Genomic DNA, 23,102 nt, shown 5'->3' on the forward strand with positions numbered 1-23,102 from the left:
GATTGACACCTTTTTTGCGCATTACAAAATTTCCTGAGTGATGGAAAACTGAGATCAAAAAAGGATTGTGAAAATGGATTGCTCCAGTTTTTCGCCAACAACGACTAAGTCTTTTACAAAAGAGGCATGATAAGCCTATCTTTGAAAAGACAACAAATTTTCCAACAAAACGGTACATATTTGACGTAAATCGGACCATTGGAAGTATCTTAAATAATGTTTTGAATCTCACGCAAAAATAATGGATTACTTTTTAGCCAGCCTTATATATAAAAATCAAGTTCTGTCTGTATGTTCCTTATAGACTCCGAAACTACTGGACCGATTGACTCAAAATTTGGTACACAGGGGTTTTTGGGGCCGGGGAGTGCAATAGTCAAGGTTAGAAACCCCTCACCTCCCCCTTTCTTTGCCATCCCATACAACTAACTGTTTAAAACGTCAATTACTCCACAAGTTATGAATCGAATTTCATCAAAACTTGCACAATGGTTCCTGGTCACCTGAGAAACCATGTGACAAAATTTGGTCCTTACAGGACGAGGGGAAGGAGGGGTCCCCATACAAACCCAATCCTTAAAATACGTCCTAGGGCAATATGGGTATCGTTTCTAAGGTTTTGGTGGTCTGTAAATCGATTGGTTTCACCTAAAAGCCTTTTCCTTCCTTCTTCCACCTATCACCACCCCTCTTGCCATCCATCTTGAAGTAGTGTGATGTTGGGGGGAACTGCGTAGTTTGCGTTTAATTTTTAAAGAAGGTGAGAAAGAGAGGAAGAGAGAGATAGAGAGGGAAAGAGAGGGGAAGAGAGAGTGGGAGAGAGGGCGGGAGAGAGGGCGGGAGAGAAAGAAAGAGCGAAAGAAAGAGAGAGAGGGGGGGGGGAGAGAGATAGAAAGAGCGACGGACTGCTTCAGCCTTCTAGATTTCAATTAGGATCATATAATAAAAAAAGTACATTTCACACTTCCCGGAAGAGGAGGCTCGCATACAAACATAACATAAAATTCAGCATAATTCGTGTTGGGGTCGAACAAATCGAACCAAATTCCAGGGAGAAATCGAACCGAAGAAAAATCGAAAATCGAAAAATCCGATCGAAGAAATCGAGAATCGAACCATGTGGGAGTTTTTGGGAAGAGGAAATATTGTGGTGAATTTTTGAAACCCTTCGCCACTTTACAAAGGGTGGCTCCCATACAAAATTTTGGTAAATTTTAAGCAAAACTCGAAAAGTGTTCAAACAATTTGAATCAAATTTAGCTGGTGCGAGTTTCGTCATGTATCCAACGGGAAGCGAGAAGGAAAGCCAATCGGATACACGACCGGGAAGCCCTACCATTTGAAACAGAGTAGCGGGAGGCGGAAAGGGAAACTGAACAAATACGTCAGCGGGAAGCCCGACCGTCTGAAAAGTAGAAGTAACGAGAAATGCAAAAGGAAGCTGATCGAATAGTCGGACACCAGGAAGTACTTTGAAACGTCAGATAATCGAGAAATGAGAATGAAATGAGGCGTGGCAACGCGCGCCGGGATCAGCTAGTTTTGTTATAAAACAGAAATGACTGAATATTTTTCGATGCTTAAACATTTATTTGAAAGGCTGATTCATACATTTTTTTATGAAAAACAATTTTGTCCAAATGTCTACCACAATTGGTTTGGCAGTAGCCCATTCGGTCGACCTATTTTTGAGTACATTTTCGATTGTATCTGGTCCTGTTTCGGCAATAGCAACTTGAATTTGGAACTTGAGGTCGTCAATAGTTACTCGTTTGTTCGTGTAATATGAATATCGATTGTGGTTGTAGACGTATGGCACGTAGCGCCGTCCTGTTGAAACCAAATGGCGTCCAAGTTTCCAGTTTCAATTTCGCCGAAAAACCAATCAGCCAAAATCCGCACCAAACAGTCGCTCGTTGTGGGTGCATTGGCTTCTCTTGCACGATATGTGGCTTTTCCGAACCATAATACTGCTTATTAACATAGCCACCGAGGTGGAAATGATCTTCAATGAAATGTGCTTTTGACAAATGATTTGACGACTTACCACTTTGGAAATAATTTTTTCATATTTCCTAATTTTCTACAACCAAAACTTTATTTTATACATAAATTCTAAGAATCTGCCTTTTAAATAAACGTTTAAGCATCGAAAAACATTCAGCCGTTTCGGTTTTATAACCAAATGAAAAAAAAAGAATCCTTGTTTGGACACCCTGTATTTGCTTCCTTGACCTGTGCTGTATGTGCCATGTGTTTTTTAAGATGGGTAAGTTGGGTCAATGAATGTATTTTATGAATGAAATGATGCCGTTTTACAACCACTGGGTGAAAAAGAGCTTTTGATGTCGGTACGTGGTCTAGAACGATAGCCACAATGGCATAAATCCATGAATGAACTCTTACAAATGACACAGCAACGGCGACGCAAAACTGTGGTACGCGGCAAAGAAAGAGAGCGAGATAGAAAGAGAGACAGAAAATTAGGAAAGAGAATGAGAAAGAGAGAGAGATAGTGAAAACAAAGAAAACACAAAAAGACGAAAGGTGTCTGATAACATGCGAGAACTGGTCAAACTTAGCTTGATGGTGAGCAGGCCACATATATTCCTTCGTTTAAAGCATGGTCCACAAAGAATCGGGAACAATTGAATTAGCTCTATCTCGGGGTTGGTTTGTCTTAGGAAACATGTGAAGGTGTCAAAATGAAGGTATTTTATTGTACTTTAAGAGAAAAATTTCATAAATTTATTTTGTTGGTCGTCGAATGAAATCACGAACTTTCTGTAGAAAGCGCGCCATTATTTTCTGCACAATCTTCTGGTCCACCTCAGCGGCTGATTTGTTCCAATTTATTGCCATCTCTGCAACATCCTACATCACCTTTGCAGTCTTCTTCAACTCCCATTTGATATTGCCCAATAATTTTCGATTGGGCGAAGTTCAGGGCAATTTGGTGGGTTGATATCCTTTGCGATGAAATCCACCTTATTGTCACGGTACCACTGAACTACCTCTCTGTTGTAGTGGCACCTTGCCAAATCAGTCCAAAACTCAACCGGACCTTTGTGTGACTTAACAAATGATATAACTCGCTTTTTGAGGCACTCTTCCTTGTACAGCGTTGAGTTCATCGTTGTGTTTGTGATGAAAACCTTGGTTTCGGTCCACATGTGCAAATTCCTTGCCAGATCATTAGTTTCCGTGCAAATTTATTGGTAAATACATATTTGAACTTGGAGAGGACATCTCTCCGTGCCGTGGCGAGATAACATTTTGGTCCAGGAAGCTGTCCAAAATCCATTTCCACGAATGTTTCGTCATCCATAAGCAAACATCCTTTTTACCTCGTCAGAACCTTCTCGTACAACTTTCTAGCGCGTGTTTTAGCGACTAGGTTTTGTTTAAGTGTCCTGTTGGGATGCTTACATGCAAGGAAAGAACAGTAGCCACTTCGTAGACAGATCCTCCAGACAGTACTTCTGCTGGAACCATATTTTTTGCAATATCCCGAACCGGGGATCCAGGATATGCCTCAAAACCTTGCAGATCAGCTGCGGGTCGTATGTTCCACTACGACATCTACTCTGAATCTTTCGGTCTACGGAGTTGGGTTGCCGGAAACGTTAAAGCACAGCATATACAGTTGATTTTGCGAATTTTTGTGTTTTTGAGATTTTTAAAGCAGACCACGTGGGGTTCTTGGCGTGATTGTGCAGAATTATTTTTCTTCTTTCGAGTTCCATTGAGCATAACTTTCTATAAACTCCTCGTACCAGGATTACACTTTCAGCACTGAAAGTCGAATGTTTACTAAAGACATAGCTGTCAAAACATTTTAAATCCGACCACCAGAGGCGCAGCTAGAAAACATACAACTTTTCTCGATTCTTTGTGGACCATGCTTTATTCCTCTGTTATGTATTAGGTGTATGCAGAAAAATCCGTTGTTTTTTTTACCTAATTGAATCGTTTCTTGTTCAAAACTCTTTACAAACTGGTCACTCAAAGTACTGTCCGTCGCTAGCCACTACTTTTTGCCATCTTTGTGGCAATTGTCGGATTCCATCGCGGAAGAATACCTTATCTTTCAAGGCAATCCACCTATCAACGAAGTTTTTACATTCTTCATACGAAGTGAACCGCTCCTCAGCCAATCCATGTGCAATTGATCTAAAGAGATAATAATCGGAAGGAGCCAGGTCTGGGGAATACAGCGGAGGGGTTAGGACCTCCCATTTCAGCATTTGAAGATATGTTTTCACCGGTTGCGCGACATTCGGCCGAGCATTGTCGTCCTGCAGAATGATCTTATCATGCCTTTGGCCATGTTCTGGCCGTTTCTCCTTCAATGCTCAGCTCAAACGCCCTCTATGCATAAACGGCATTCCACATCCCTTGGCTTCAACTCGTAAGGCAGCCAGTTTCCCAGCTTTTGGACCATTCCCAACGCTTTCAAACGTTTGCAAATTGTTCCTTGGTACACTCCACATGCATCTGCAAGCTGTTGTTGTGTTTGGCACGGGTCATCTTCGAGCAATGCTTCCAACTCTTCATCTGCGAACGTCTTCACTGGTCCCGGGTGCTCCTTGTCCTCAGTGCAAAAATCACCACTTTTGAAGCGCCGAAATCAATCACGACAAGTGGTTTCGCCTATAACAGCATCGCCATAAGCCTCCCTAAGCAACCGACATGCTTCGGCTGCAGTTTTCTTCTGATGAAAGTGATACAACAACACTTCCCGCAAATGACGCTTTGTTGGCTCGAATTCGCACATGGTTTCGTGTTAATAACAATCTCACAATGGAAAAATTGACAAATGTGATGATGCAGATTTGTTGACAGATGCCTAAGCTTGACATTTGACAGTTAGTTGATGACATTTGTGCCTTCTATCCAACAGTAGCGCCATCTCTATGTAAACAGCGGATTATTCTGCATACACCTAATATATTGTACTGTGATTGTTTCCTACCACCGCTACTTTTTGCTTTTTGGTTATGAGCTTACTTCCCACTACTAAAGAAACATTGTGCGAACATTGCTTTGAAAACATTGTTGCACCTTTTTTTTCGATGCGGGGCGGGAAACCTTCATAGGCAGGTTAGGAGGGCGAGAGCTCCTGGCCGGTAGTGTGGGATTTCCGGTCCCTGAGGAGTCTGGACCTACCCACTAAAACCCTTCCTTAAAATGCCTTGAGCCCCCTTCGGATCACCTGCTCGATATTACTTTCGAAGGGGAGGCTGGACAAGTTTGTCCCACTCGTGCCCCCATGGGTACGCTCGCTAAAACATCACGCTCACGACTTGGCAAAGCTACTCATTCGAGGTCTGCTGTCGTGGCTTCTTCCTCTGCTCCTCCTGCCACTCTGAGCAGGCGCGTGACATCGCTATTTTTGCGAACCCACTGACTGCATCGAAAGCAGCAGGGGTCAGGTCCTTTTGCGCCACAACACTTTCCACCGCAACTCCTGCACCTAGCACGAGGTTCATGTGCCTAGGAAGCACATGAACCTTCCTCGAACCTAGGACAGGTCACTAGAACATGCTCGGGCGACTCTACTGTGTCCTTACAAGCGGGGCAGTATGGTGACGAGGCTCGCCCTATCCGGTTGAGATACTCCCTGAAGTACCCATGCCCAGATAGGAGCTGAGTTAGGTGAAATCTTCACCGTGTCCTCTAGTTCAATCTTCAATCTTCACTTCACCGTGTCCTCTAGCCACCCATGGCTCTATACTGGGGATGACACGGTGTGTCCATCTGCTGCCGTGAGATTGTGCGGATAGCGCACGTAACTCTGATGGCAGCTAGCCGGTGCTCCCTGTCGAGGACCTCGCGGTTTTTCCTCAGTCTCAATGCATTAACCCATGCCGGGCACGCGTACCGCAGTATGAATGTAGCCACAGTAGCAAGTATTTGCTTCTTTGAACTACTGAGCGACCCACTCCTACGCATCATGCCCCCCAGAGCACCAAGTGCATTCCCCGCCTTGCTGGCTGCATGGTCCACGTGGTTACTGAAGGTGAGCCTATCGTCCAACATCGTCTGCCATACGAGATATTTGACAGCTTTATGTTCTTGCAAATCTCTCCTACATTTTGTCTTACAGTTGCACTATAGTACTCCTGTCCAGGAAGCTGTTCAAGGTTTGCCTATACGTAGGTTTCATCATTCTACACTACGCAGAAAATTTCGTTCAGATTTCTATGCACAGATTCCGCGATCGTTTTCTGGCCGAGATGGTTTGCTTGTCGTCACGGTTTGGAGTCACTACTTTCTTGTAGAATGCTAGACCATTTCGTATTATAGTTCGTTGCACGGTTGAAAACGATACTTCCAGCTTGCTTGCGACATCTCGGACGGAGAGTTTGGGATTCCGCTTGAAACAACTGATCACCCGTTTCGTCGTTTTTGCGGTTTCCTGGTTCCGAATTCCACCTGATCCAGTCTTTCTGGCTGTCGTCAAACGTTCTCCGAATACTTTTAATACATTGGTGACAGTTTATTTGGCCACATTCAACAATTTCGTCAACTTGACGTGCGAGTAATGCGGTTTTTGCGCCGACGGTGCAAAGTTTTGAGACGATGCTCCTCTTGTTTCGACGCCATTTCCGCAAGTGAAGGCCAAATGTCAAAATCGAATAATACGTATGATTCTAGACAAAAACATCTTTAAAATGAGAGGTGAACAGGATTTTTTGATGCACTATGACAAATACTGAAAGTCGACCAATTTTTGACCCAAACACCCTTTAGTCCTAGCACATTAAAATTTATTTAAATTTTGCCATCAAACCGGAACACCTCGCATTAGATACCTCCACAGAGAGATATCAATATTCGTTGCAAGGTGGTTTGTTGACGGAAACCAAGTTCTACCAAACGACAAATAATGTATACCTTATGTACATATAGATAAAAATTTAAAAAAATCAAAATGAGCGGAAATTACTAATAGAGACAACTCGACGGAAATGAATAAATATGAAGGAAATGTTAAATTTATCTTCCTCCCTAGTCGTCATTCCCGATTAGACCTTCTACATCGCGGCAATGCGCAAACAAACCCATTACGGTGCGGATGCAGGGTCAATGGGGGTTGTGCTACGCACACAAACTACCGGCTACGCAACGTGCAGTAGCAAGCTCATAGCGGCATATTCTACTATACGTTCTCGCTCGCGCCACCGCACCCACCCGGTGTTTAAGCATGTTCTATATTTATGTCATAATCCATGCTGTTGGCGTGCTACGAATTCGTTTGTGGGGCTCGGTGTTGTCAATTGCGATTGCGAAGGTGGTATTAGTGAATTTTACCAAAGCTATCTATGTATTATCGAACGACGCGTAGTATAAAACAAAGTTGTAGGTTATAGAGCTCGTAGAACAGATGTAATTCGATGAAAATGAGTAAACAACAAAATCTATGTGATCATATGTTTTCTGAAATAAATCTTCGTATTAGACAGATTTCAGTGATGAAGTGCATAGTTTGATGCACAATTTGCTGTGTCATGTATCTAGAAAACAATATCAATACAGTTTACACTCCGAACTTCGTTCCGCCTATATATACTTGTATTATTTTCGTTGTTAGAACGTACAGAGTCGTTTTACCATCATTTACTTATAACGATGGGTCGATGATTTGCGATCGAAGAAGTGTACAGGTTTTCTTTATCCTATGAATGTTAGGCGGTTAATGTCGATTGTCGACTCAATGTCGACACACATGTCTAACGGATATTGTTGAAACTTTCGATGATTGAATATTCCGCCATGATTCACACTGTCCAATCAATAAACGGTACGGAAAGAAGTAAACTTCTTGTAACTTTCTTAGGCAGAGGCAAGAGACAATATACACAGTCGATTCTGATACGATAATTTTAAATGAGTTTTTTTTACACATTACGGGTGCTACCTCCATCAAAACTTAGCGAATGTTATTATTCAAATGCTGCACAGTTGCAAGCTTGTCAGCATAAACACGATCTTTTGCATAGCCTGACAGGAAAAAATTCAATGGTGTGAAATCTCATGACCTTGGTAGCCAATTGACATTTCTTAAACGCAAAATTATATCTGCGGGGCCACACGATCCGTAACAAAAACATAACATAACAAAATTTGACACTTAATCGGTAAGCATGTGTCAATATAATAAAAATTTATAGTTAAAATTAAAAAAAAAACTTTACGAATAAGAACTTACATTATCCTTACGTTTGTAACCAAACGCTCGTTGTTACGTGTTATGTGTTATGTTTTACACGGTCCGCTAAGCCACAAAGCTTTTGACACAAGCTTACCGATTAAGTGTCAAATTTTGTTATGTTATGTTATATGTCGTGTGGCCCCCCAGATATAACTACGAGGAGTTTTAGGTTAAATAAATGATAAAAATTACTCGTTCTCGATGGGCGCGGTTGGCACCGAGAGAATGTTTTAGCTCACCGGGCAAATGCTAGCGACTTCTCGTTTGAGCGAAACCAGAACAAGTTACCGCATGGTGGAGAAGTCCATCAATGGAAATGGTCCGAATATTCGGAAACGATGTATGTGTGTGTATGATTGCTCGATACTTCGCAGCGTGTACACAGAAGAATGAGGCGGCTGCATGTGTACGTGCGTTAAAGTCCGTCGATCGACGGTGTGCTGCTTCTCTTTTGCTCCCTATGGTGCGCGCTTACCCGTTCATGGGCAGTATACAAGCTCGAAACAGATTTTGAGAGAGCCGGCCGTCGCCCCCAGTTAGTATACCCATTCACTATAAGCAGTTATTGCTATTAGGTGTAGAAGTTAATTCCGGCGGTTTTTATTCGACATTTGTGATCTAACTACAAGAACAAAACATATGACTACCTTAATGAAACTATTCTCGTTAGCCGTTAGCTTCTACTTTCTCCTTTCTTTCTCCTCATCTTTTAGGTACTTCCTCGATTCCGTGTCGCTAGAATTTCTTATCTTTAGGAGCGATCCAATCAGAGACCTATTTTTCAATACTTTCATAAGAAGTGAACCGCTGTGCTGCCAAATCGTTACTCATATAACGGAACAAATCTTCTTCTTATTTTTTCTTATTTGGCGCTACAACCACTGCGCGGTCTTGGCCTGCACCAGAGACAATGGGTAATCTCTGATGCTCTCTGTAACGGATCGTTTCTACTGGCGAGGTTGTCAGCCCCCCACCAACCCCTCTGTCACACCGGTATCGGAAATCGAAACCATGGCCGGCTGCGTGACAACCGGTCCCGGGATTTGAACCCAGGCCAGCTGACAGCTCTATCAGCGGGGGCCAACGAAACAATTACTAGTACGAAAAACCAGCATCTGGAGAATATAGCGAGAGAGTAAACAGTTCCCAACCCCCGCTGATAGAGCAGTCGGTAACGCTCTTCGCTGTCAGCGCAGCTGGCCGTGGTTCGAATCCCGGGATCGGTTGTACTCAACCGGCCATGGTTTCGATTCCCGATACCGGCGTGACAGGGGGTAGGCGCGGGGCTAACAATCCCGCCCGTAAAAATTAAATGTTACAGAGAGCATCAGAGATTAACATTGTCTCTGGTGCTGCAGGCCAAGACTGCTCAGCGGTTGTAGCGCCAAAGAAGAAGAAGAAGAAACAGTTCCCATCCGACATTTTCGAGATAGGTTTTGACCGGTTTTGCGATGTGGGGTTGAGCGTGTCGATGGGATTGTCCTTCAATAATTTCATTAGGTTCTGAAAGCTCATAGTGCACCACACCTTTCATGTCCCACCATATACACAGCATAACGGTTGCAAAGAGAAAATTTTGATTTCGTTGCGATGGACCTGGTTCAACAGGCTTTTGGTTTGGTTCCAGGGCTTTTTGCGTTTAGGATTCTTGTAGCAACTCCCCTTTTCATCACCAGTGACGATTCAGTACAAGAACCCCTTTCTAATCAGCCGCGCAAGCAGAAATTGGTCAAACCATCAAATGGTTTTCCTTCTTTCAATGTCTTTTTTTTTTAATTCATGTGGAACCCATAAAACATTTTTCTAATCATTCCCATTCGTTTTGTTGTAAAATTTGTTGCCATTTTAAATGTAGCTTCATGAGCCTCTCTTAGCCTTGGTCTTTGTAGGCGAAACTGTGGCAATCTATTTTCACAATCTTATTTTGATATCAATTTCTTATCACTCAGGAAGTTTTGCAATGCGTGAAAACGGTGATATTCACTTGGTGCCAGGTATACGGACTATACGGTGGAATCATTAAGACTTCGCAACAAAGCTTCCGGAGTTTTTGGCGAGTCACTATAGACGTGTGTAACATTTTGTTGTCCTGATGGAAAACAACGCCTCTTCTGTTGGCCAATTCTAGGCCGTTTCTGGTCAATTGCTAGCTTCGAACGATGCAGTTATTGATAGTAAAGATTTAGTGTTTGGCCACACGAAGCAATTCGTAATAATTTATTCCTTTCAAGTCCACCATATACCTCTCACACTCTCTCACACACTCAATTTCGATGCGTATCGGTTTCTGATGGCATCGGTGCCGTAGCTCTGTGTACGATACCCAGCTGTGGATTACCATGCTCGGATTATGTACCCTTGACATCGGTTGACGAACACCTGTAATTTCTATGTACTTGGATGTTCAATAAGTCTCGCGGTTTGATAAGAAAAACACATTTTCATGGTTTGAAATATATTTTATTATTCAGTATGACCTCTCTGAATCATTTGATGAACAACGCTTTCCACGCATGGTTTTTTTAAGTCTGTAAGTCGCTACGGGCCAAATCTGTTTAATACGTTGGACACTTCAACAATTCGACTTAAATTCATAGATTTTTGCTATTTTTCAAATGCTCTTGTGACACGATGCATTACCCCGATAGAATTGTGTCTGTTTTTCGGTCGTCCTTGACATGGATCATCTTCTCGGCTTGTACGACCACGTTTAAATTCAAAAATCCCTTTTTTTAAATACTAATTTTAAAAAGTGACCGATTGAAATGAAACTTCACGAACGTTCATATGAAGAGTGTACCAACATAGCTAAAACAAATTCAAATCACGTCGTGGGACCCTTAGGGCACCACGTTGCCGCGGCCCCCGACCCCTCCAAACTCAGCCATTTTCACCATCCGTCCAAGGGGTTGGAGGGTCCGTGTATCCAACCTTCGATATTCGGAAATTATGTTACCGTTCTGTACGACACGGATGTGTTTAGGAGGAGTAGGAGAGCCTATTATCCTTCGAGAGGCGTCGGGATCCTGGAAACTCGTTACAGTACTCGTGTAATGCAATTCAGAAAGTGCCAACGAACTGAAAGTTATACATTTTCACCTAGACAGACAGTTCTTAAACTTATCTCAGAAAGCAGTGTTCTACAAAGCCGCAGTTAATTAATTACAACTGTACATCACTTAGTCATAACTATAAGGGATAAATCAACCATTTGGTCTCTTTGTTTTCTCGTGGTCTTAATTGAGTATTTTCCGAATGTTCAGTTGAGAATGTTGAGTTTTGATGCGAGAATCAAAATAGTTTTATGATGAATTTGTGTTTAAAATAACAAGTAATAATTAAGGTAAAATTATTTTGCATGCTTGTGATACAAAAAAAAACTGAATTGATTAGTCTTCGATGAGTTTTAAAATACACAAGGTGTCTCAATGTTTTCGCCCGAACAACAGGGCGAAATAGGCTTTTCTGTTGACTTTCGCCCCCGTTCCCAAATTCAGCAAATTGGTGTGAAAGCATCGAAGCAGCGTCGCGTCGCTCCCAAATTACCGCTGGCGGTGTGCAGAGAGCTTTAAGCACACTTTACGGTCTGGTTCGTCGTCTGCCATTCTTATGATATCATTTCAAAGGTTGGCCCTTTTTCTAACGAACTACCGAAGAGTTGAAGATGAAAATCTCTGCAACATCTCTGCAACATTACATTCTTTTTCAACATCTGTTTTATAATTGACCAATTGCTGAATTATAGGAGCAGTTTTTTTGAGTTGGTGTCGTTTTCGATTAAACGAAAACAGTGACACTTAGTCATTATTTAGTCGATTTAATCGAAACAGTTCTACTTAGTAAAATAAAGCTGTATCTTACGAAAGAGAAGAATTGTCAAAATAATGTGCAGTAAAAACATCCCAGAGCCGATTACTAGGACTACCATAGTAAAATGAACATTGTTATTCCCGATTTTAAACGCTTAGACTTTATACTCAGATTAATAACAACGACCACCTCGATTTTGTGCTGAGCAACTATCAGGCGTAGCCATATTATTCAAGTACTTACTACTTTGACATCTACTCGTTTATCCTTCATTTACTTCCATTCTTTTGTGGAAACCGAACTGCATGTAAAGACTCGAAACGTTCTCAGGGCCCTCGGTCAATCAGTTTAGAACCAAAAGTTTCGAAAAGATCAGCAAACAAATGAAATAAGCCTATATGTCTAATGTGTGTCATGTCAGATATGTGTCTAATGGGGTTTGTAGTGAACACAACCATCTAAACACCAACGACATAGCGATTTTCAGCATTTGTAAATTTTTACAATTTTCATGTATTTATACATGTACTACATGTTGAACAATAAGACGTTTTAAGCATCGCTACGAGTTGCTTTTTCGTGTCGCACAACAAGGCGAATGATGAAAAAGTATTCTTTTACGTTGAAGAGCATTCGTTACTGAATTTTGATCGTATTTCGCTACTAACGGTATTATCTTTTTATTTTTAGTATTCTGGCATTCGAATTGGTCCTGTTGTGAAGCGTGATGTAATGAAGGCGTCGACAATGTTGGAGCACGAGAATCAGTAAGTACTGTAAATTAATTTTATTTCCACCGCTCTACCTTATTATTTCTGCGAGTTTTAAATCAATTTAATATATGGTGAACAAATCACATTGGATCTTAAATGCCGTTATTTCGTACTAATATAATATTGTATCGTCTCGTAATATCGTTTTTTGTTTGTTCTAAACGTAAACGCTCTGATGATGATACAGACTCTTATTAATTACTGCTACAAGTTGTCGACTCACTCTTCTATACGCAAATCCGTTCCAGATTCGCAGCATGTTTCCTCAGAACGTCGTATTTGGTCGAAAAAAAAGTTACAAATAATAAAACTTCAATCCAACCGAATGGTTTTATTCATAATTTTGCCTACTTAAAAAGTCCCAAAACCAGAAGTTGAATCGGAAAGACGGTTTGGAAGATACATTACAAACGTGGGTGCGGCTATAAAAAGTTGACAGAGTGTGCAACTAAATTACTAGAACAATGAAATAGATGATCGTCACACGATTCACTTTCCAGATATCGTTTGTAATGTTTGTTTTTTTGAATCTTTCATGAAAACGTTAGCTCTTTTGGATTTAATAATGTGTTTTACTAGTGATGTCTTTTGCGATGTGTTGTTAGTCGTTGTGTCTGAAGATGTGTGTGCAAACCTCATTAAGCAGTATTTTATGTTTTATTACGTTATTTCTTTTTATCTTAGAAGAACGGACCGGGTCGTATTTTTTTGTTAAGTTATTCTTTGTTTATAAAACCGCTTGTGAATGCTTGAAAATAACAAAATCTATAAAACAAACCTTAGTTGCTGTGTAAATTTTGCTTACATATTTCCTTTTACCTACCGGATCATTTATAGGTATGCTACCATCTTGGCATTCGATGTAAAAGTTGAGCGAGACGCACAAGACCTAGCCGACAATCTGGGCGTTAAAATTTTTCAAGCGGACATTATCTATCATCTGTTTGATAAGTTCATGGCGTATCGTGAAGAAATTAGACTGCGAAAACGTGACGAATTCAAGTCGATTGCCGTGTTTCCGTGCAAATTGAAGGTAAGTTTAATTCTAAAAATAGCTTTTACCGGTTTGTATAATTAAATGTTTACATTCTTGAACAAGGATCAAAGCAACAACGTTAATATAGGGTGTCCAAACTAGTGTTCTTTTTTTCATTTGGTTATAAAAAATAAACGGGACTCGTTGCAGTTCCCTTTATTCGGCTACGGCCGAATACCCAAGGCTACGAAATTATTGAACACATCAATTTGCGAAAACAATCGCGGCCATAGCTTGGTGCAGCAGCTCAAACGGTGGCGAAACCATTACTAACGGCCAAGAAGGTTTTACTGGGTATATGGTGGGACTTGGAAGGAATAATTTATTATGAGTTGCTTTCTTGCGGCCAAACACTAAATTCAGATCTCTACTGTCAACAATTGCACCGTTCGAAGCTAGAGCGATTGACCAGAAATGGGCAGAATCGGCCAACAGAAGAGGTGTTGTGTTCCATCAGGACAACGAAACGTTGCATATTTGACGCAAATCGGACCATCCGAACATCTTAAATACAGTTTTGAAACTGACGCAAAGATAGTGAATTTCTTTTCCCAATATCCCCAACCCAATATGTGATTTCTTTGAAAGAAATCTACTTTCATCCTTTTCCAACTGCTAAGCCCTTACGTTAGGCAGACTGTATGTACTAAATAATGTATGTACGAATATCAGAAGGCCAAAATGCAACGGAGAATGAAGGTGGTTTTGCGAAGTGTAAATTCATAATTCAAATCTGAGGTGGTTCCTGTCACAGATTCGGATATTCCATGTGCCAATAACAAAAAAACAACTGTAGATTGTAGTTTCTCGCAATGACAATAGAACTAATGTTATCAATGTTAAAAGCATTGGCGACTATATTTAAATTAGTCAAACGTTCATTAGTTCTTTCAAACATTTTCACAAAAAGTTACATCCAACGTACAGTGGATGGCGAAAACAAGTTTAGCTTCTGAACATTTGAATAATATGTGAAAAAATGAGTACATCTTCTATTTGAATGGCTCTTTTGAGACGTTGAATGTTAGTTTGGGGTTCTAACATAATAATTTTGGGCGATAAAATGAGATTTAAGCCCAAAACACACCGCGGACTGAAATTTTGAAAAGCAAATTTCGACACGTAAAGTAACGTCAAAACCGCTTTGTCTTATATGGGTTTCCTCTGGGGCACTTCACACCGGTGTCGGTGTCAAATTCCTCCGTCGAAGTCAAAATAGAAAAAAAACAACTCTACGTTCGCATATTTGTCAAGGTTCGTATAGTCGGAGCTAAGTTAAAACTATTTTGCATGCTTGTGATACAAAAAAACCTCAATTGAGTAGTCTTCGATTAGTTTTAAAATACACAAGGTGTCTCAATGTTTTCGCCCGAACAAAAGGGCGAAATACTTTTCTCTTGACATTCCCAAATTCGGCAAATTGGTGTAAAAGCGTCGAAGAAGCGTATTGTCGCTCCCAAATTTCCGGTCTTAGTCTGCAGAGAGCTTTAGATGTAATCTAGTAGAATGGTGCGGCCATTTGTGGTCAAAGGTCAATTTGAGCACGGCGAAAACAAGTTTAGTTTAAGTTGGAGGCTTGAAGTTTTCAGTTTTTCACACCAACTTCTTTCGTTTTGCTCGGGTATAAAGCAACTAGAGTACATTTTTTTATTTATGCGCAATAAGAAGGCGATTTTATACAAGTTTCCATATTCAAAATGCATAATTAAAGCTGAGAAACGCATGGCGAAGAATTCACAAGACATTGTGCTGTTTCGCAGCTTGAACTATGGTAGAACCCTTTAAATATCCCAAGTTAACCAATTAATAATTTAAGTGGTAAAAATGATAGGGATATTTTCGACAAAGCGAGCAAGCAATCGGCAGCAATAATCAAGCTGTATGAAAATGAAGGTCGTATTCATCATATTAAAGTTTGTGGCCGCAAGAAATCAACACCAAAACGATTTAATAAACGTATATTGAATATCTCCTTCACAAACCATTTACAATCCGCCTAAAATATTGGCCAAAAACGAAACTCAGAAGGAATCCAACTCCCTTCCGTGCATATCATTCGATGTAGCCTATAGCATGTAGACAAATATGGCCTTGTTTTCAACAAAATTCCGTACCTAACCATGGCCAACACGAAAAAAAGAACGGTATTTTACTATTTGCATGCTTTGAAACCTCGCTTATTGTGAGAAAAGCTGTTTTGGAGTGATGAATCTTTGGTATGATTCACCTGTCATTATAAGGAATTGAAATTTTCTGCTATAAGGGACCTGAATCGTTATTAGGAAATAAATTACAACAGCATTATGTTCCAGGGGTGCATTATTTACATGATACCTGGTCATAGTGACTCGAAAGCTAGTCAAAAATCGTCGAAAGAAAAATCATGCAAGAAGGAACAAGTCTTATAAGTGAAGATTTCCCCGCACCTCAGGATATTGCCAGCCAGAAGTAGTCATACAGTATCTTAATTAGCCAAATTAATCAATCCAATCTGGCCCAAAATAATACATGAGGACTATTAAAAAGGCCACATAACTAAACGAGGATGTTTGGCTACATTGTATGGCCGGAATGGTATGTATTGCGGATACTAAACTTGTTTACGCCGAAGAGAAATTTAGCTTGTTCTAAATATATTTGGATAAAATTTTTCTCTTGTATCAATCCTAAATACACCAAAACTATCATTTACACATTTTAGTTAATGTTTTTGATTGGTTTTTGATTGACTAAAGCAAATTTTTCATCCTCGTTTTGCCTAAATTATTTTGGGTTCGGAAACTAAACTTATTTTCGCCGTCTACTGTACATCTACATCTGTTCATTGTACATCTCTGTTCTACATGTAAGCAATTTGCATGGATCATTGATCAGAGACGATCAGAGTGTTCACTCAAAAAAACTCGATTATTTTATATTTTCAATCAAAAAAACCATGGATAGCATCGTTCGCGAGCGCATCATTGCGTTGAGCGAGCGATATAGCGTAATTTTATTTATAAATCCAAGGTCACTCGTCACTCGCGCGTGATGCGCACGTGGCATTCACGTTTCATTCAGAAGACAGTAAACTGCAACTCAAAATTCGAACAATATTCGAAAAGCTCTTACAGAGTTTTTCTTCTTGCGTAATAAAGGGTGTTATCGACGAAAATTGGTCAACTTCGATTTGACGCATTATTTTTCATAGTGCATCAAAAAATCCTGTACACCATTTTAAAGATGTATCAAACATATTATTTGGTTTCGACATTTGCCCTTCATTTGTGGAAATGGCGTCGAAACAAGAGGAGTGACAACGTCAGCCCGAAAATCCAAACTACTCGCTCGGTAGCTTCCAAACTCCAAACTGCTTGCAAGTTAGCGAAATTGTTGAATGTGGCCAAATCAACTGTCATCAATTTATTAAACGTGTTCGGAGAACGTTGGACTACAGTGAGAAAGATTGGTGGAAACCAGAACCAGGAGACCGCAAAAACGCCGAAACGAGTGGAGTATTGTCCACTTAGAATCGGGAAAAGTTGTATGTTTTCTAGCAGCGCCTTTGGTGGTCGGATTTCAAATATTTTGACAGCTATGTCTTCAGTAAACATTCGACTTTCAGTGTTGAAAGTTTCATCTTGGTACGCGGAATTTATAGAAAGTTATGCTTAATCGAACTCGAAAGAAGAAACATAATTGTGCACAATCACGTAGAGAACCCCAAGTGGTCTGCTTTAAAAATTCCAAAAACACAAACATTCGCAAAATCAACTGTATATGCTGTGCTTTAACGTTCTTTAACTGTGGAAATGGATTTTGGACAGCTTGTCAAGATCAAAATGTTTTCTCGCCACGGCACGGAGAGATGTTGTAGCGAATATTCATCGCAAAGTAGGCTAAGATAGATATAAAGGTAGTGTTTAATAAGACTAGCAAGTTAGTCAGTAAACGGTAGTTAAAGCCGAAGGTTGTTAATAAAAAAGTATTGTTAAAGATATCACATGGCGACCGTGCAGCGTCACGAATCATGCAAGAAATAAAGGAAGTTAATAAAGGAATAAAACCAGTATAGTACATTTGTCGAAAACCACGACTGAATTGAATTCGTGAGCGAATTGCAAAAGATATGAAGCAGGATAGATCAGGATCAGGAGCAGGATCTCTGTGCTGATCATAGTTCACATTGAACAACTCGCTTGGGATTGGAAAAAGTTACAACATCGCATCACAGTCCAACCGGCATAAGAAGACGCCGAGACAATAAGTAATTGAAACTGACGCCCGAATGAGCAAGTGAGAACTAGATTTGAAAGTGGCGACTAGTGAAAAATGAAACCCAGTATCGTGCAATTTGCCAACCGTTTTGACAATTTTAAGTGGAAGCTTATATGAAATTCATATGAAAATGGTGAGAAACAAAAAGAAAACGTGCATTTTTCTGCGGCACCCCGAAGATGTCGACGTTCTCAGAGAGACAAATACAAAAGCAAAGTTATCCCGATAGTCGACGACAATGGTGGCATAAATACCACACCGGCAATAGAAGCGTCGACAGAAACCATCACTAGTGATGTACAAGTTTGAAAATATCATATAATAATTGAAAATGGCACCAGCTTTGGAACTCATCCAAACAATCCCTTTGTTACTCCCAATTTACAATGGGGACAGCAACAAATTTAACAGAGTGATTGCAGCCCTTAAGGCTTGCAAAACAATTATTACACCAGAAAACAACGAGACAGCGTTGCAAGTTATCCTATCACGCCTAGAGGGGAAAGCCAGTCTCGCGGTCGGCAGCTCGCCAACAGACATAGATGAAATTATTAAGAAAATTGGAGCAAAGTGCAGGTTGACAATTTCACCCGAAACACTCGTAGCTAAACTCAACGGGACCGGTTGGAAAACGGGACCAGCTAGCAGCCGAACTCGCTGTGTTACCCGAAACTAACCACACAGGCCGTCGCGCGTTTCATTCGCTATTTCGTGCGCGAACTTGTACTCATGATCTCGGTGATCCGCCAGCTTACAATATTTCGAGTTACAACCTTTTACACATCTAAAAATTTCAGAAATGTAATAGCAAAAATCGCACGCACAGCTGGACTGCTACCTGTGTATGTGTATCTGTGTGTGCAATGTTTACAAAAATACACCAGAAATGACAGTTCGTACTCAAAGAGCTTGAAAAGCTTTCACATTTAAGCTTTTTAGCACATTTAGCACTCGGAGCTTCTCTAATTGAAAACCGTAATCCCGGCACTTGAGTTTGCCATTTGAGATTGACAACTCAAGTGATTGAAAACCATAATCGGGGGGTTTATAAATAATATAGTTACAGCCCTACATCTATCGACGAAACGGTGACTGTCGCGAATGAACTGTTTTTATTTGGGATCTACCCAGAACTTGTACAATTTCTATTCCTCTAAGATTTTTAGTTGTTTCTTGCTAAGATGCTTTGCCGTTCTGATTCGTACTGCCTCGCTTGCCTCCAGAATCTTTGGCTCGTTGCCCCGGTCGTGGACCTCGGCCTCGAGGTATACCCTGGACCGAGCGTCCTCTCGGCTGGTGGCAGCGCCCTCTTGCGCCGCTCGCTGGCGTCACTTATCAGTGACAGTGACACTCGACCGATGACGATGACAGAGTCGGCGTTTGCGACGCCGACTTCACGCTAACATGGTAGTGTTAGGTAAATGTAGGAATAGGGTTAGAGTAGGTAGTATTAGTGTTAGGTTAGAAATTAAGTGTAAATAAGAAATTTATATAATACCTAGTCTGACACAAAGATCTCAGGACTTTTTCAATTGGGACATTTCTGGTTGCGCCACCTTCATGTGGGTACATATGTTTGAAAGCTACATCCTTTCCAGACTTCCAGTGAAAATTTCATGACATTTGGTCCACTGGAAGCGAAGTTATTGCACCTAAAGTGACACTATGTTTGTGTTGTCGGTACGAGAATGAGCATTGAACAAAGAGCCAATATCAAGTTTGTTTTAAACTCGTTTACTGTAACGTTTAAATTGATCCAACAAGTTTATGGTGCCGTTTCAAAAACGGTCGTGAAGACATCAACGACGTCCTTCATGTCGGCCAAGCCAAGCAGTCGGATTACGCCAGGGAGCATCGAAAAAGTGCGTGATTTTTTCAAAATTGATGATTCGTTGATGACGTGATTCAAGCCGAAATCGTCGTGCGTTTTATGGAAATGGAATTGCAGATAATTTACCATCGCCGATAATTTACCAAGAAAGAATTACACAGAAAAGAAAGAATTACACAGAATTAAAGAATTGCATATACAATATAGACAATCTAATTATCTTATTGTGTCAATTATTGATTTTTATTTTCAGATCCTACCTCAGTTTGTGTTTAACTCGCGTGATCCTATCGTGATGGGTGTTATTGTAGAAGCTGGAGTCGTTAAAGAAGGCACACCAATTTGTGTTCCTAGTAAAGAGGTAAGGGCATGTTTCAAGATTTATACCTTTGTGAGTTATATAAGAAATCCTAGCTGATCTCACGAGCTGTACTAGAAGCCTGACAACGATAATTTCAAATACAATGTCGAAAATGATGGTGAAAAATATTTAACTAATTTTGCAAGGTTCTGGCAGAACCATGGCATCGAGCCTTTCTCCTTTCATAACACCGTCGCCATCCCTTAAAGTGTTAGACCATGACAATGCATGACGTCCTCCACTTAAAAGGGAGGGTCCGCTCTCCGGAGCGCAGCAGGTTTCTCTTGCTCTGTTTGTAGTTCACACCTCCAGTTACCATTGGTTAATAATGTGGTGCCCAGCACTTCCTCATTAACGTGCCCGTGTCTCAAATCTATCTGGTCACTTTCATTATAATAATAATTATTATTTTTGTATATGCATTTTCTCAATTTTTTTTAATCTTATGATCATCATAATCAATGCTTATGATGACAAGCACAGTCTCAACAGATATTGCTCCACAAGACCCAAGGTTTGACAAACACAACATGTAACATATAACGTAACTACTGTTTTTGTTAAAGTTAAACGTAAGTTAAACGACCTCTCTTGTGTATGCGGAACACTAACGCTTGAAGTCCCTCAGATCTGAGGCTTGGGTGATGTGCCTCGGCATACTATTGTGCGATTGAAGAACAAGGAGTTACGAACGTTTACTGACAAATACTAGGCTACACATACTACTGCTCATTAAATTCGGAGCCTCGACAAGAAAGAGCGCTGCAACGAGCCTGATTTTTTTTTGTGATATTGGTACACTCTTCAAATGAACGTATGTGAAGTTTCATTTCAATCGGTCACTAAATTTTTTTTTTCACAAGCCATTTAGTATCGACATGTCACAGTATTTTTTACAATGGAAAAAATCAAGTATGTGCAGTGATTTAATTTTTATTTTTGGAAGGTTAAAAGTGTATAAGGACTCTTCGCCTTTAATTAGGGGGTTAAAAGAGGGTTTTCTGAGTTTAAACATGGTCGTAGTAGCCTTTAAGACGAACCATGTCAAAAACGTGAAAAAAAGGCACAACACCTCAAATCGTATCAAAAATCGTCGAACCACTGAAAGAGATTTAATATAAGGCCTAGCCATCTCATTGAGCAGTATAAGCAGTATTTTGCCTGAAGTTTTGGGTTCTTAAAAGCTGTTTGCAAAATGGGTGCCGCATTCGCTAAAAATGAAACAATGCACCCAGTGCAACAAATGGCAAAAATCCATGAATTAAAGTTCAAATTGTTGTTGTATCCACCCTATTCATCAGATTTGGCCCTTAGCGATTTCCATCTGTTTTCAAACCAAAAAAAATCCTGCGCGGAAAGCGGTTTTCATCAAATGATGACGTCATACCAGCTGTAAAAAATACTGTGACGTGACAAAAATACTGTCGATACTGAAAGGCTTGTAAAAAAAAAGTAAGTGACCGACTGAAATGAAACTTTCCATACGTTCATTTGGATAGTGTACCAATATGACAAAAAAAATTTAGACTCGTAGCAGTTATCGTATCGTAGCCCTCTGTTATCGAGGCTCCGAATTTAATGAGCAGCCTAGTAGTTTGGTAGTCATAGATCCCCTGCTCTGCGACTACAGTAGCGATGAACGTTTGATCCCACGACTATCCGTTCTCTCAAGTACAATGGCACAATCCCTTTCACAATTTTATATACAAAAATTACTGTCTGGTACGCGATTCTCTGCCTCACTGACATCCACTGTAAAATATCTACCATGACAATAGATGAAGTGTATTAACCACAACCCAAAATCAGCCTCATAATTCTGTTCTGCAGCCTCTGCAGTCTTTGAAGCTGTGTTTTGTTTCGAAGGAATAAAATGGAGGAACAAAAATCATAGTGGGGTGACACTATTGACTTGTATAATTGAACTTTCGCGAAAAATTTAGATTGCTGTTCAACCTACATATCACTTCTTCTTTGCCACTTTTGAGGTAATATATCTACTAATCTAGAAACGGAATTTTAAAAAGATGGCTGTACCTGCCGATTGGGACTTCCCAGTTTTGCTGTTCATTCATCATTACCTTGTGTTGACAAAAAGCACCAGGCGCCCCATAAAACAAAACTGTTTCACGATACTATCAAATCACTTGGATGGGAGCTGCTATCCCTCTCCGCGTTATTCGCCAGACTTAGTTCTTTCCGAATATCATTCATTTTCATCGATGAGACACGTATTGGCTGAACAGCCCTTCGTTTTTCTACGAGGAAGTCGAAATGGGATGACTAATTAGTTTACTTAAAAAGTCAAAGAATTCTTTCGTCTGGAAATCCATGATTAAACAGAGAGAAAGGAGAAATGTATAGCTAGCGGTGGCACATACTTTGAATAAAATAGAAAATCGCATTAAAATTTTATAAACGTTTTTTGTGTGTTAAAAAATCCCGATTTTTTATGCATACACCTAGTAAATACCCAGTGGCCTCCATTGATTGATATGATTAATCATATCTATTCATTGATATTTGTCCATCATCATATACAGGGTGGTCAAAAACGCGTGCACATTTTGAACTACTCATTATTTGACGTTTAAAACGTCAAACTTGATTCTGGAAAATGTAAACATTTAGTAGACACTTCCAAATTTACGAAATGGGTCGCTTTACGCTTGAAAGCTGGGCAATATTAAAAACTTACTTCCAAAGTGGTAGGTCTAATCTCAAACTGTACGATATTTGAAAAGCACATTTCATGTAAGCTTATTCCCACCTCGGTGGTTATGTTAACAAGCAGAATTGTCGTTTTTGGAGTTCGG

The 23,102-nt window shown here is 40.3% G+C and overlaps 1 protein-coding gene across 1 annotated transcript in view; it reads left to right on the forward strand.

The window, feature by feature from the left end:
• The window catches only part of LOC128268595 (eukaryotic translation initiation factor 5B), a 41,141-nt gene that overhangs the window by 7,445 nt on the left and 10,594 nt on the right, over positions 1-23,102 (forward strand). The window contains exons 5-7 of the mRNA XM_053005723.1: positions 12,719-12,795; positions 13,639-13,834; positions 20,179-20,286. Of these exons, the coding sequence (XP_052861683.1) occupies positions 12,719-12,795; positions 13,639-13,834; positions 20,179-20,286 (381 nt within the window). The remainder of the gene's footprint in view (positions 1-12,718; positions 12,796-13,638; positions 13,835-20,178; positions 20,287-23,102) is intronic.

The sequence above is a fragment of the Anopheles cruzii genome, chromosome 2 (genome assembly GCF_943734635.1).
Source record: "Anopheles cruzii chromosome 2, idAnoCruzAS_RS32_06, whole genome shotgun sequence".
NCBI lineage: Eukaryota > Metazoa > Arthropoda > Insecta > Diptera > Culicidae > Anopheles > Anopheles cruzii.